Source organism: Drosophila teissieri, chromosome 2L (assembly GCF_016746235.2).
Source record: "Drosophila teissieri strain GT53w chromosome 2L, Prin_Dtei_1.1, whole genome shotgun sequence".
Taxonomy (NCBI): Eukaryota; Metazoa; Arthropoda; class Insecta; order Diptera; family Drosophilidae; genus Drosophila; species Drosophila teissieri.
In genome coordinates, this window is record NC_053029.1 from 15,736,351 (window position 1) to 15,752,812 (window position 16,462).

The window sequence follows — 16,462 nt, forward strand, 5'->3', positions numbered from 1 at the left end:
TGAAGTAAGAACATTTCTCAAATGTGTCGTTTAATCAAGCATCGTTCTTTGCGAATGGACAGCCACTTAGCCTCAATTGGCCAGCTATCGATGTAAAGTTATTTGCATTGCGACTTCAGGCTGGCCAAGATGGCTAACACCCAGCCACCCAAATGGCTATATGCTAATTATGTAGATTACTGCGATAAGGCGAGCCGACAACAGTTTAAACTTTACCTGTCCCTGTGGAAATTGGTTCGTTTTCCTTCGATACTGCTGCTTGAGAATTTTCCCTCGGTCCGAACTTATCTGCTGCTGACCATCGCCATATTTAAGTTAATTGCCTTGCATACATTTTTAATGCGGTCAAATTAATTAGCCGGGGCCCCAATCAGCAGGCATTTGGCCATAATATGGTCGGCTATTGCCGTTGCTAGTTGTGGCCATGCGTCAACGATTTTATTTATGCACGACTGCAAGAGTTGTGGCTTATAAATGTAGCTGTCAGTTGTCATAATTTATAGAATAACTGTCAGAGCTGTAACACCTCTGCGCACGATTTTCTCGGAGGCCTCTGGAAAGCTATCGTTCGCAATGCCGCCATAATCATAGCGTCAACGTTTTTGATTTATGCGCCCAGCTCTCCATTTTGCTTTTTGTCTCTAAATTTTGTTTTCTCTATTTTTTCTATATTTTCTGTTTTGTCTGTTTTTTTGTTTTCATCTTTTCGGCTCATGGGAGTCCGACGGAGTCGCACGGCAAGCTGGCCCACTGGAAAAAAACAGTTAGCAATGTGGGTAGCTAGGTAGGTCGCCAGATTGGTAGGCTTGGAAGTTTCGCGACAGTTGATTATGATTAAGTGCTGAGCCCCGAGGCAGAGCCAAATAATTTTCAAGATTTGCGCCATACACTTCAAATGATCTTTGCAGTGCACTCAGCAAAATCATGAGCTGGAAATAGATACATAAATATCAGATAAAATCAGTACGAATCGAAGCATTATTCCTCCCTTATTATGTGTTAACTCGGCAACTCCATTTTTCCTTGTGCATAAGTACAATCCTAGAACCGCAATTTATGCAACCATGCTCGGTTTATAAAATACTAAACAAATTATACATAATTACTTAACTTACCGCCAAGCTAGAACAGTTTTCCTTAAGCTGAAACGGAAGTGGCATGCAAGATGTGATCCATCAATTGTCTGCGAGATACTCTTAAGCAGTTTCAGCTACATAAGTAAATTTAATGCTTATCTGTCTGCTCAGAGAGCGAAATAAAAATCAGAAAAACAAGTTAAATGCATGCATAAATCAATCAATCCCAGCATTTGACAGACAGTCTCGAGTGGCGAGGCAGTCGAGGGTATGAATGACAGACGGTTACGATGTGTAGACTTTGTGGGCAAAGTAGGTAACAAATATTGCATATGCTAATACAAATGATACCCTCGTTAACTAAGCAGATCAGATTAGTTGCCTTGCAAACAAGAAATCCGAAAATAACAATTATTTAGGCTCGTACAATGTTTGATTACTTCATAGAAAGCCACAAAAAAATAATACAGTTTATAGTTATACAACCATTACTTTTAAAGCATAGGTACGTTAATATTAATGTAATATCTTTATAATTAATATCTTTAATATATATTTTTAGTAAAGTGCAGAAAATGTTCAGTATGCCTTTCCTTTGACTTATACAACTCTCTTCTTACCCGCATTTCCTGACTGTCTTTCTATTGGCCTCTCTGTCTTTCAACAGCAGCGCTCAGCTGTCAAATTGATTTATTCGCCAGTTTGACATATATTAATGGTCATTGGTGTAAAATAAATGCGCATTAAATTATAAATATGTGAATCTTATTTTATTCGATTTTTTTTTGTTCATTTCAATTATGCAAATACTTCAACACAATCGCTAATTTGGAGACCCTTTGAATAGCTGTTGATGAGGAATTGTTTAATTGAATCATAAAGAAATCGCTTTTTTGATTGCCGTTATAATACCTTTTATCTATTTGTAAATAAGCTTACGCTTAAGTAATTTTAAAGGTGGGAGTAAAATTAATTAGGTTAATAAGGTAGGGTTGCTTTAACGCGATGCAATTTGTGCGTATGACAACCAGTTGTTATATGAACACAAAAAATATCAACGAACAACTATTCCTTTGCAAATGAACATAAATCTGTCAGCAAGAAGGGCCATAAAATATAGTGTTTTTTTATTATTATTTTGGATTGGTTGTGTGGGTTTGCTATTACATTACTGGCATCGATTAATGAAAATTGTTAAATATTTTCATGTTACATTATATACCCCTTTTTTATTATTGGCAATTGATTGGGTTGCGACTTTTTGCTCATAAATAAAGTGGATTCCAAGGCTGAGCTATATATTTTGTTAATTTGAAAATTAAAATTAATGCGATTAATGTGACAAAAGCTTGTTCGGAGTACGTTTAAAGTTGTAAATTGAGAGCAAATCCAGTTTTAATTACCGCGATTAAAAATACAAATTAAAGTAAATAATTGAAAGCAGAACACAATAAAAAAAGTATTAATTGAAGGCCGGTTTGAAAACTCTACAAATATTTGCATACAAATATTAACATAATAATTAAATATATTTTTTGGTGAATAATGCTCGTCGATTGCACCACACTTTGTTTGCATATTGAGAAATACACAAAGTGGAAAAGGGGAAACAGAATTTTTGAGACCATTTCGTGTTTCGAGACGACAGATCTGAAATGGGCCAAGACGTTGCCATAGCCATTAGCCGCCCACAAATGTAGTGCGGATGAACACGCACGATTAATAAATTAAATTGAAAGACACACAAAGTGTGAGAAGGCGAGAAATACGAATTTTCCAAATGAATTTGTTAAACACTGTCGACTGGCTGCATTATTCTAAGCATGTGCCTTGAAATATGTCGCGACATGATAATAAAAATATTTGTTTTTCTACACTCCCAGCTAGATCTGTGTACTTTTTCGCAGCGATGGTTCTTGAGTTGGTTTTATTATACCCATTACTCGGTAGGGTATACTAGAATTGTTAAAAAGTATGTAAGAGAAAGATGAACTAGATAAAGAATATACATATTTTCTTGATCAGGATCACTAGCCTAGTCGATCTGTCCATGTCCGTCCGTTTGTCTGTCCGTAAGAATGCTGTGATATCGGAAACTATCAAAGAAAATAGTGTCCGGGCTGTCCGTGTCCAATTTTCATCCATATCTAAAAAAACTACAACTTCTTGTTCCCAATCCCGCAAGCTAAGTAATAGGTAGTTGATAGTCGAGGAACTCGCTCCCTTGTTTTTGTTTATTAGCCGCCTGCTAATACAAATTAATTTGAAAATACTTTTTAAAACGCCTCCGAGTTGGATGGCTGGCTGGCGGGTATAGCTTAAGATTCTTATTTATTTGTTTTTCTAATTTTTATTTTTCGCTTCACATTCATTTTTCTACATTCTTGGTACGTTGTAGTTTGTGTGATTTATTTATGAGCTCTACGATTGTATTGTATTGTGTGTTATTGTTCCTTAGCCTGTACGACTTTTTCGGCGTTCCAATGATATGTTTGCTTGATGAAACCCAATGTGTTTTGTTCTACTTGATTTATGGATCTGTGAGAGATATCATTTTTGTATTTATTTGTCAAAGTAATAGGCTATGCTGAATTTCGCAAAGGTAATTCTAGAGGCATTCTTTGGGTATGAAACTAGATTTTTCGAAAGGAAGAGTCTAAGGTGGAAATTTCCACAGTATTCTGCAAGTCTTGAGAAACAGATTGCTCCAAGAATTGTGAGTTGTTGCGAAAAGCATGGCAATTTATAAGCTAAGACTGCATTTGATTTATGCCAACATAATATTTCTATATGTACCGACATTAGTTGTTCCTTGGCGACTTCCAATACGAATTTATTTTCGTCACAAGCCATAAACAATTTAAGCGAATTGGTTTTGAGGGTCATTAACTAAAATCCATCCACTTATTTTAGACACGAACAGCTGTGCCAACAATTTGTCAACCGAGCACCCCGAAATACGCCTAATAAAATTAATATATGGAATGTTTTACAATTATCATAAAATATACGAATATGAAACTTTCATAATTCTCTAAAGTAAACAAATTGTGACAGGAATACGAATTTAGAGACTTAACCTATACGCATAATGCAGATTCTTGAGTGACTTTTCTCGAAGGCAAAATATTTGTCTGCGATAAATCTCCATCGTTTCCCCTTCATTTTTTCGACGGCCACACGACCTAACGAAAAGATCAAAGCCAAATAGCGAACACATTTTTTATTGTCGTGGCTTATTAATAATGCTGAAAATGCTGAAGTTTTTAATACTCTTGCATGATTTGTGGCCAGTGACAAAATCCATTAGATCTGACATTCGGTGCGAACAGATTACGCTTAAATATATGCCTTTTCGGGGTCTCGACATCTATGAAATATGGCTGAAAGTGGTAGAGCAAAGAAGCCCAGGAATTCCGTTGGGAACACATAAAATACTTTATGTGTCTATGGTTACGCCTTTAAGTAGGACATTTAATTACTATCTGTGTTCGGCCAGAGCGTTGCAATCAATTAATTAGAGCAAATCAATTGCTTTGGTTGTGTGCTAATCACATGCATTTTTAATTTGTAATCGATTAAAATACCTGGCAAACTGGAAACTGGAAACTCAATTGGGCTCTCATTACTACTGGCTTTCGGAATGTGTCATTGTGAGTGCGAAATATCGTGATGTAGGACAACTTTATTTTCTCGTTTAAGTGCTCTGAACTAAATGCCGCCAATGTTTTTATTGCAACTGATTTAATTCAATTGGGTTTGCTTTACATACATAATGGTACAAGTTTTTCCAAATCGTATTTTGCGGTCTTTCCGACTGCCGACTAATTCTCAGAGTTTTCCTCTGGCACATCCACTGAGTTCTGCTGTTGCAACTTGTGCTTTCGCCGATCGCGGCAGCTGCCGCAGATTCTCATGCAGAAGAAGTAGATCAGCTCCAGGAAACTCAGGCAGGAGATTCCCATGAACAATCCGCAGATACCGCCGCAGTTTGAAATCAATGTGGATACCCCGAAGAGAATAGTGCGTTTAATGGCCGTGAACTGATGCTCCTTGAAGTAGACGGAGAGCCGGGATCCAATAGCGCTGAGAAGTAGATTATATATTAAGTTATAGTATTATTCATATACAAACAGTATTGTTGGGCAATACATGTTAGTTGAATTCTTCGGTTAATCTTAGGTTAGTCACACTCACTCTGTATGCTCGTATACCTCGCGGAAGGCTCGAATGGTTTTGGCCACGTCGTATTTGGCCCTGGATATTTCGAAATTGTACTCCAGGGAAGTGCAGGCTGGCATGCAGTTGCAAGTGATGTCGACACTCTCATCAATACTCTTGGCCATCGTTTGGTTTTGCAACAGGGCATACAGCTCATCCTGGGCCGTTGTGTAGCAGGTGATGTCCTTCAGTCCACAAACGGGAGTGCCAACAGGTTCTATACACAAAATCCGATCAATTTGAGTCAATGAGTTGTCAATTCAAAGTTCACTCACTGGGCATCCAGAATTTGGCACAACCGCACTTGGAAACCGTGTAGTTGGCCAGGCATTCGGTTTGGCAATTGCTCTGGGAATAGGAGCGGAAGAACCGCAGCGATCGCTCGTCATCGAACAGGCACTGGCGTCTAAATAAGGATAGATATATATATATGTTTTGTATCGCATAATGTCATCTCTTTTAACACGAAACCACTCACTTTTCGGGGGTAATTTCGTGCAAATTGTCGGTGGACACGACATACGCGGGCAGCACACTGACCAGGACCTCGTCGCCATGAGGGACCAGGATATAATTGCCCGTCGTCAGCGGCACACTCTCCGGGGAGTTGAGAAAGACCTGTCAAATTACACATTAGCTGCGCACAGGTCCACTGTCCACACCCAGTTCCTTACACACACACCTTATAGCCCTGTTTGAAACTGCGACAATCGTAGTCGAAGTTGTGCTGCAAACCCTGCAGGAAGGCGAAGAAGCCATTCTTCACCGATGAGAACACCGTCCTTTGGGGATACGCATTCTGACCCTGGTCCACGAACCCGGTGTCCAGCGACCAATTGCCGGTTATGACGTTCCAAGCGGGCAAATCCACATCGAAGTACTTGTTAAAGTCCACCACATCCGGATCCACATAGCTGATGAACTTCTCGTCGCGATATATGTCCTTGGGTCGCAGCCCATTGAATTGGTAGCAGATCCCCTCGTCGGTGGCCACGAAGTCAAAGATCTTGTCGCAGAAGTAGAAGCGACCATTCCACTTGCAAAACGGCCCCGTCTCGTTCTTCGATATACTCAGGTCAATCAGGGTCTGGGTCACGTCCACATTCGGCAGGTTCAGCTGCGATAGCAATGGGGTAAACCGCTGCACCACCTCCGCATCACAAATGTGCATGGCAACCGCCATTCGAGCCAGGCTAGGATATGGAAAATGGTCGGGACTTGTGATTTAATGAATCTTAGAGGGTACAATGAGTATGGCACTGCCTATACGAATTTTAGATTTAACTGATCGTCCAAGATCATTAGTTTGTGATTAAAGGATCAAAGTGACTAACTATTATTAAGCAAATACCCTGAAATACTCAACTCTTCATCATCCATGTCGCTGATGTTGCCATTCTGCTTGTACTCATCCCAAAGCTGTCGCGATACGTTGGTATAGTCGAAGATATTACGTTCCATCTTGATCTCCGGGCAAATGGTGATTGTGGGAAACGGTATCTTATGCACCGGCACCAGAGTCTCATCGAAACCAAGAATAACCGGCGAGTCCTGCCACTTCAGATAGGTGTCCCAGATGAGTGAGACGGCGAAGTAAACGGAAATGCACGTGAAGAAAAGCCAGTAAAGTCTGGAAGCGAATAAAGTTATTAGATAGGCCCTTAGGGAGCACTATTCACAAACTATTCACTTTTCATAGATGGGTCTGTGGACCTCGAAGATGTAGCGGATGCCGTGAATGGTCGTGCTCTTGGCATACTCCAATAGTAATCCCTTGCAGGCTGACAGAGTGCTGCCGTATCGAATGCGAGACTTGATGATCACATCACTGGGAACATCACTCAACGCAGCCGAGGCAATGCTGGCCCGGGTATTGAAGCCGGGAAGGGCCAACAGTTCCGGGCCGGGCAGAATGCTGATGCCCGGCTTCTTCTCCTCCTCGTCCTCCCTGATCTCGGCCATTGTCCACAGAACAGGACTCGTGGAATTCGACTAAGCTGCGCCACTCATGCGGCGTGTCCTTTTATAGTCGACCCACTGCTAGGAAACACCTCAAAACTGGGTGCGCTCTCCAGTTCCGGTGGGTCCTTGCCTGGGGACTTCAATTCGCACGCACCAGCGACGCATTCACTTACTTAAGTTTAATTACAGACCCACATCGCCTGACCTTTGCGCTGCCACTACATTACACCATATACTAGTTCTTTATTTGCATTATGCAGTAATGTGGTGTCCTTACAGCCAACACCTCCATTTAAAGCAACAGAGTATTGTGCGGAAGAGTAATCATCTCAGAGTAATGTGATATCATCCTCCTTCTGCTGGACTATTTGGCAACGGACTTAATAACGATTTTAAATATAATATTATAATACACAGAGCACATTGGTTACCTTAGGAATTCTTTCCATCCACCTGGGAATAGTAGGGAATCCTCGCAATTCAAAAAAAGGTGAACTTATCAAATCATCTCGTCGCCGACTTACCGATTTGGAAGTATCATCGTGTAGTCACCGTGATTTTATGCTAAAAAGATTGTCACCCATGGTCGAAATGCCGGCGGACATTACTCTTTTTCCGAATGCTCGACATCGTTTAAACATGTTCCTGGAATCCAGTGGGATACTCTCCTTTTATGCCGGCCTGGTATTGCCATTGGCACTGGTATTGGTATTGGTGGCGGTATCGTCTGGTGGCATTCGTGCGTGGCTCGATTTTGTCTGCGTGGCAGGGCGATGCACATGCCCCAACTCCAGCTCCAACTCCAACTCCAGTTGCCAGCGCCTGAATGTGGCTCAGTTGTTGGCACTTATTTGGGGACATTGTCATCGATATAAAACGGAAAGCGGGGCTTTTTGCAATGTCCATTGGTCAAGAGGCATCCGTTGCGCATTTTTCGAATATTCAGCCAGCTCTGTGTGGGTTTGGGTATCTGCAGTTTTTCTCTCCTTATTTATTTTTTTGGGGGGGCATTATCGGAGTGTGTGCATCAGCATTTGGATTCGCGTGAAATTCACTCACGACTTGTAATTATTTAATTTTATTGTTTGTTTTGTCAGCGGCCGACATTGAACATCGCCTGTGTCCGTGTCCGCACAGTAGAGAGTGTCTGCCTACTGTTTAACCAGATTTCAGTATCAGATCAATTGGCTAAAGGCCTTTTAAAACTACACTAAATTATTATGTAGATAAGTTTTGCAATGTCCGTGCCGAACAACGCCTACAGTGGGCGTCATACGTGGTGGACTGCCTCTTTATTTGCGTGCAAATTGTATTCGCATTGGGGCGTGAAATTCTGTTTTTGTGTGGCTCGAATATGGTTATTAGTCATTAGGCTTATAGAGATAATTATTGCTGGTAAGTGGTGGGCTTAACATGCCCTTAACTGAATTGATAAATGAACTTAATGAGCGGCAGTTATTGAATCACGAATCTATAGTCTCACTAAGCAGTGTTTTAAGCCCACTTTTACGTAAGCAAAAAACTGGGACAGGTGGGTCTTATTCCTGATTGTATTTCCGTGACGTGGGGGGCGTAGCTGAAAGTCAATAAGATATGACAAAGTAATTTGTGTTCCATTTAATTGCTTTTAAAATCCACAAGCTCAAGAGCAATTCCGCTTAAATTATTCATATTTTAATGTGTGCATACATAGAGGCCACACTCGCAAAATATTAATAAAGCGCCACAAAAATTCAATGGTCCGTCTGCATTTTTGAATATTTTTTGCTCTTGCCTTGAGTGTGTGCATTTGATGGAACTGTAATTAAATTGGCGAGTGCTTCGAAACGTCACGACAGTTTACATATTTTAGCAATTCTATTTGAATAATTCATGCTTTTCCTGTGGGTGGTCGAAAAATGGCCGGAATTACCCTTTGAAGCTCCAATTCGAAGCTGTTGAAGAGCTGTGCATCGGTCAACAACTTTTTTGCCGGCAGAGATATTCATTAAACATTTACAGTGGTCATGAAAATGGAAAAGCAAGAAGTGGAAATAGATTAAATACTGCACACAAAGCTCTGTAATTTGCAGCTGGAATTTTCTATCGAGGCTTAGCAATAACAATTCATTTGTTCCTGCTCTGTTTTATCTACAGTATATTTATAAATGGTATATGACATTTAAGATCACTTCTAACAGTTATTACTTCTATTGCAAAAGCATAAAAGTGTTTGTTACAATCGAAGTACGCAGATTTAAGGATTGTTCGTCGATTGCATAGTAATAATTTGCATAATGCTTTGACTTTTTCAATTCCACTTGTGTCAGTTGAATGGGGGAACTGGCCATTATGTATGGCGTCATAACACACGTTATGATCTCATCAATTCAGGCTGCTTGCCATCGAGGGCATAACTACGAGCATTCATTACTCCCAGTTCCGCCTTGTATGTATGCATCTCCCTCGGTCCTCTGGATGGACGACTGTTATTCCCTTGTGGCAAACAAGGACCACTCTGCCACTGCCAACTTGGACGATTCGCATTTGTTTAGAAATTATGAGGCAGGGACAAAGCTGACTGCAGCTGCTGATGAGTAGAGTCGAGTTGGCTGGAAGGCCGGGAAAGGATGCCACACTGCTACCTCCCTCCCTCCCTCCTCGACTCGGTCAGTTTTGTGTAATAAATCAAAAGGAGTTTCGCCTGCAAATCCTCTGTCTTGGCCTGGAGTCTGTCTGCTTGATGTCTACCTGTCTGCTGATGTGCTGTGCAGTTGTAGTTGCAGTTGCAGTTGCATTTCCAGTTGCAGTTGCAGGCTGTGGCACTTGCGAGCTGGCAAAATTTATGCATGGCTTCACATTTCTTCGAGTTATCATTTGTTACCTAAATTATGCATGTTGAGTTGCAGGTTTTGTTTGGGAATTACTCCAGACGATTAGCCGACCGACCCAAGGCTAAATGCTCAGTGGCTGGCGGATGGCTGTTGATGTCAGCTCGCAAAATTACAAGTTTGCCTCCATTGCTTCATTCCTCGTAGCCAAATGCATTCAAATTAATGCTCATGTACATATGCGATAATGCTAATCGAATATATTATAACTTGGGCTCGACTAAACAAAATTTCAATTATGAAAACTGACCAAACAAGACATTTATTGCATTATCCCTTCGGGAATCCTTGGCACATTTGCTGCGATAACGTTCGGTAGCAACAAAAATCATGGAATATAATTAAATGTATAATTTAGTAAGCGATTCTATCCCCGAGCGCAGCCACAACAAATTGTTTACAAATGGCCCACGTTTAATGTAAATTGTTGCTCACATTAGTTGCCACAGATTTTCGCCCATGATTATCCTAATTAAAAGCGCAATTTTCCGCCACATCTGCTCTTTTTCCCGTATATGTACAACTATATGTACTGTGCGACATATTTATTGCTTTGCCACATAAGTTTGGTAGTAAATGTTTGGATTTAGTTTAAAAAGTTTGGCTATGCTGGAAATGCTGTTTAATAATTTAAATTGGTATTCTAGTTGCGAACACGTGAATGTAAAATGATAATTTATCTTAAAGTAGCAGATACATTTAAATACGGTAAGGCTGAGGTTAAAACGATTGCTGAACATTGTTATACTTTTTAGCAGCCAACAACAGTGGCCAATATCCAGTGCAACCGGGTGCCATTTATTAGCCGGACAATCCTAAGTCATTGCCGTGACGTTTATGAGCGACACACAGGGCGGAATATGGGAATTATAATCAACTAGTACTTAGTTAGTGCGACCCCACATCGCAGGTCGTACAAACAAGTGCATAAGTATATGGCTTAAAATGACTGTGTCAACGATATTTATCATGGGCTTACATTGTCATTAATAATGCCGCCAACTTGGGCGAGAGAATTGTGATTCGCTGGAGGAGTGCGGTGCACAAATTGCAATTTCTATGCAAATTTATAACAAATAATTACCGACAGCCATATTTCATTAGTAATTGCAGGCACTGCACACTGCACACGGCGCTCGCACTCGCACTCTCTCCATCGCGAATCACTAACTTGCAGTGGGTATTTCAAAGATAAATTCGCAAAGGCAAGTCGAGTGAACTCGGCTCGTAACAGGCCACTTCGCACAGTGAGGCAATTAAGCTGATGACGTTGATAAAAATCAACAGCAGTCAAGCAGTCCAGCAGTCGAGCTGCCATAGCCCATAATTTATGGCCCCCAGCGGCAGTGGAGCGGTCGAGTATCGGGCAGTAGGGAAATTATCTACATATGAATATGTGGCGACACATTATTAAAAGGTCGAGAGTCTGTCGTATAACATGTCTCATATAGGCACGTTTATGTACCCGTATATCGTATATCCGCCAGTGATCTGGCCGGATGACAGGCGGTCGTTAACAAGTGCGATCAACTTTGTAACTATCTATTAATCGTGCTGAAATAGAACTTAAATCAAATAGCAACGGTGCATTTGGCGATCGCTTCTGGCCTTGTGCTTGATTTGGCCTAGTCTTTAACCGCTAATAAATAATAAATGGGCTTGGCTTCATATACCCACTATTCGTGGAGAATCTATGCTCGTTTACATATGTAAGTTGTTATCTCATAACACGTATTGAATTACTAAAGGTGAGATTAGTGGCATGTTCAAAATTTGTGTTGCAATGGATATTTTAAGTTACATTTCTTGGAATTACAAACTATTTAAGTAAGCTATAGGTACGTCGTGCATCGAAAGTATACAATTTGCATTTAGAATCATTTCAACAAAAAATCATTGGCATTCAAAAGCAAGGCAAAGTTTTGCCGTCAATAAACGCTTTCAAAATACAATAGAAAACTAATTAGTGAACAATTCGATTTGATTGACTGACAGTTAGAATATTAAACTACAGCACGATCGAGAAATATTATTTGAATTTCTTCTTTCAGAATCGCGCGTGCTAAGTGGTGGTTATAAAATCGTGGCATATATTCGCGGTAAACGCGAACAGAAATTAACATGCAACACGACGGCAGCCGCTGACAGCATTCGCTATGGCGATGGTGTGGCAAGGATGCAGGGGCAGGAAGATGGCCGGAGTAGGATCTGCGACAGAGTACGTGAAGTGTCAAGCTGCCAGCGAAAATTCGCGACAAGATTGCACAACAGCAGCATTGTGCTCATATTTAAAATGGCCAACGATGTTGACCAACGCCACAATGGACTCTGCCGGCTGCCCGGTTCGCATGGGTTGGCATGGGATGGCAATTGGCCATCGACGTCAGACCGCCAGATATAAAGTATTTCGTGCTTTGTGGCTCTCCACAGATTCTGCACTGTTCAAAATGTTCCAGGAATGCAATAAAGTTAGATTCAGAAAATAACTGGAATTACCCCTTTCTTCTTTGCCCCTCTCTTTGAATTACGTTCTAGACAAAGGGCATAAACATAGGCTAGAGAAAGATATCGGCCATAGCTTATGGGTTCTCCTATAGGCTAGTGATCTTTTCCAGTGCAGGGGCTCCCAGAAGGCCTGTCAAATGCATCGGTTTCATGGCGGTTCCCCAGGCAGCAGTCGAAGTCCCGGTTGCAGACGTTGCGTGAGCACCGTGGCTGCAACTTCAACACCTTCGAAAGGGGGCATCATCATTACCATCATCGTCGATAAAATGCATTTGCAGGCGCATTGCATACAAACTGTTTGCTAAATTTATTTATATGTAATGTTCTCGGTCATGCATATTTAATGTTCACGCATTTATCCCGGTTCTTCAAGGAGTAGAGGAACCCGAAGACTGCAGATAAAATGCAGTTGCCATTGGCTTTGGCGACCTCAACCCAGGGAGCTCCTCCATCTCCATCTGCACCTCCATCTCCACCTCCATCTCTACCAAACAAGTAGCTGCTGTTCTCTGCTCCGCTGGTATCTGCATTGGGGCTTCTGGTTTGCTGGCCAGAACGGTTAGCTGTTTTCGCCTTGTTCCTCTCGTGTAGCGGTTGTCAGCCATCAACGTGGCCAACAACGACTTCTGATGCCGATTTGGCGTTACTTCGGCGGAACGTTGGTGCTTAGGCATGGCTAATGGGATTGTTATTGGGGATTATGGGGTAAATAAAACGAAACATGTAATGACACCCATAAAGCTATCATTCAATCAAGGCAAATTTATTGGAGAGCCTGGGGGTAGAATGTCCTATTTGGGCCAATATATGAAGCTTAGCTATGATTTATATACAATTTGCATTATCCATTCTATATTTGAGATGCCAGTTTTCTGTCGTTGCCTTCTCTTCCATTGTGACTTGTGCTGCCAACGTCTCAATGCTCGTGACTTAAACGCACAGACCCGTATCCCCTACCCTGAATACGAGTAGTAGGAAAGTGTTCCCGGTGCTCATAAATCACAGTGACATGACCAACTCTCGGCATTAATATTTCAACACCACAAATGCGGCGTCAATTCGCACATGGAATATGGGAGATGGGAGCTGGGACTGAAGAAGGAGACGACGTGACAGGGACATGCACAACGATGTCTGCAAAATTGTGTGCATAATAAATAAATATGAAAGGCCTTCATCATCATAGCGTCGCATCGAAGCTCCTAGCTCCTAGCTCCCAGCTCCTCGGGTGTGGGGACACACCCAACACCCAACCCAGACCGAGTCGACTCCAAAGTGCAGCTCACTCCCTGGCCATCGAATCAAATCATATCAAGACAAGCGGCCAAACATGCAACACGAGCACATGGGCAGGCAACCCCAACCAAAAGCAGACCAACAGAGAGACACGCTCGACTAATTATGGAAATGTCATCAGACGTTGATAGTTCCCCCTGTGAGGTCTGCGGCCAAAATGGAAAAATTCATACGTTTAGTGCGCGCAATTTGCCTGCAATGCCGCGACACATGCGACAATTTTTAAGCAGCACTTGCCTGGCAATTTATAAAACTCGTGCGCCTCGACTCCTGCGTTTCTCTCACTCTTGTTTTGTGGAAGAAATTAAAATTTTCGAGCTCGATTCGGTGCCGGTACGGGTACTGGGGATTGGGGAATGAGGATTGGGGCTTGGGAGTCGGGTGGAGGTGACGACAGACACTGGTTAAGACAGCCAGCGACGCCTCCGAAGTGACAAAAGTTCAGATCGTGGGTGGCAAAGTCAGGCAAGACGGTGGCGTTGCCTCCATGCACAATGATATATGGTTTTGTCGGCTGTCATTTGGTTTTGAAAATTATTGTTGTGGCCTGCACTTCGGGTTTGGTGTCTTTTGTTCATACTCTTCGCTGACTCCGGGCCACTGTGAGCCACTGCACTACTGCATCATACTTGTTTGTGCAGATAAAGTGAGAGTTTTGTTAGAAACTTACAATTCATTCTTAGCCAGTCACCTTAAATGTTTAATATTGGCTATTTTACGAACAATGCTCAAGAATTCGCGTTACTGCAAAAAGGCTTTCTTTGCTAGTAAGGAACAGTATCCCATATTCGCTTGGACTTTCTCCCGCCCAAGTGTTTAGCATTCTGTTGTTTTTCTTTCATTGCCGGGCTGCCAAGCTGCTGCTGCAATCGTAAATTTCAGTGAATTACGATTTACCTGCTTTCGCACAGAGCCAGCATGTCTGCATTTTAAATATGCAGTCGGCACTTATCACGCGCGAAGTATTGTCAAACAAGTCGGCGATTTAATGGTCGCCAGGACTGACTGAGAAGGATCACCCAAGTCCCACGGGTACGGTAGACACTCCGATCGCGATGCAATACACTTCATATATCTTCCGAGGGGCTTTCTTTTCCAATTGGCTACCTTAACAATTTACATGGTGGCCAGAAAGGACAGTCATATTTTATTCGAGCTTGTCGTTCGTTTTCGCTTTTCATGGTTTTATTTTTGCTTCGCGATGTAATATTTTTGTATCTTTTGGCGATTTTTCATCTCCATTATTTTGCAGGAAAAATAAATTTGCAAACGGTGGAAGAAATATTTTCACAAAATCCCCAACCAATAAATTTCATCCACCCACCCGTTTCCCATTCCCCATTCCCCATTCCCCGTTTTCCATTCCCCATTTTCCATTCCCCATGCCCGTCTGCCGTTGCCATTGCCGTTTTCCTTTCTTTCTGCGCGAGGTTGGGTGACAAGTCCAGCCTGGTCGAATGGGTTTTGGTGGGAGGAATGGGCTGGGAAGGGATGGGATCGGATGGTGGCTCCAATGATAAATGGTCGCGGCTAGAGGGAACTATAATGGCCAGCGCGATGGCGGTGGCTTTCACCTGCGATGTGGTATGGGTGTGGGCCAAATAAAACAAGAATCGGAAAGAGTATTGCGGAGGGCGAGGGCCGGCGAGATCTTCATCCTCGGCTTGTCAAAAGCACTGAACGTGAACATCACTTATATATGAGCTGCATGCCACCCCACAGCCCCCCGCCCACCAAAATCCATTTCCAGGTGCCCACTCTGCTCCAGTTCTTGTCCAGAACGATTCTCGGTTATATGTGGCGAAATGGACATTTATGAAAGAATTATTGATGCCAACGCCAATATGTGTGCGAGTGTGTGCGAGAGTGTGTGTGTGTGCGGGTGGTTGGAAGGTTTGTGGCATATTTTTTATGACTCCCGCAGAGGGACAGAGATGGTGACCAGAGTCGGAGTCGGAGTCTGAACCATGGCCCGGCCTGGCCAGGTCAGAGGGTGTTCCCAGTGCTCCCAGTCCCCCTCCCCCGCCGTATAATACAATAAATTGTCAGGTGGGGCGGCTAGCTGTCAAAATGCTGGGGCATAACTCTCGCTCGACCTTCCCCACCACCCCACCACCCACCATCTATGGCAAAAACGAAAATTTTAATTTATCGACGCCATATGTGGGCAGTGAGCAGAGGAACTATTGCCAGTCAACTGTGTGTGCCTGCCTGCCTGCCTGCCCCTTAAGTTCCACCTACCATTTCTCAACTTCTTTTTGGGGAAATATAAAACTTGATTTACTGCCATTTCGTGTGTGTGTGTGTGTGTAGCGGTAGCGGTAGTGGTGGCGGTAGCGGTAGCTGTTCCAGTAGCTCGACTGGTATAATTTAGCGGCAAACGTAACCGAAATGTTATGATTTGTGAGCCAATGGATACGTACTAGCTACACATACATACATATGTATATAGACTTTTTCCCGGTGGGTCTTGTTTGCCTTTGGCCATGACTTAAAGCTCTTCCGATACGATTTTACGCATCTGGTTTTGGT

The 16,462-nt window shown here is 42.4% G+C and overlaps 1 protein-coding gene across 1 annotated transcript; it reads right to left on the reverse strand.

Moving 5' to 3' along the window:
* Positions 1–4,858: 4,858 nt before the first annotated feature.
* Positions 4,859–7,393, reverse strand: LOC122626175 (pickpocket protein 28). Its single transcript, XM_043806330.1, has 7 exons — positions 6,988–7,393; positions 6,664–6,927; positions 5,980–6,490; positions 5,776–5,915; positions 5,573–5,703; positions 5,274–5,514; positions 4,859–5,162 (listed from the first exon to the last, which is right to left on the reverse strand). The coding sequence occupies exons 1-7, from the start codon at positions 7,257–7,259 to the stop codon at positions 4,901–4,903; spliced, it is 1,821 nt and encodes a 606-aa protein (XP_043662265.1). The 5' UTR covers positions 7,260–7,393; the 3' UTR covers positions 4,859–4,900.
* Positions 7,394–16,462: the final 9,069 nt, after the last annotated feature.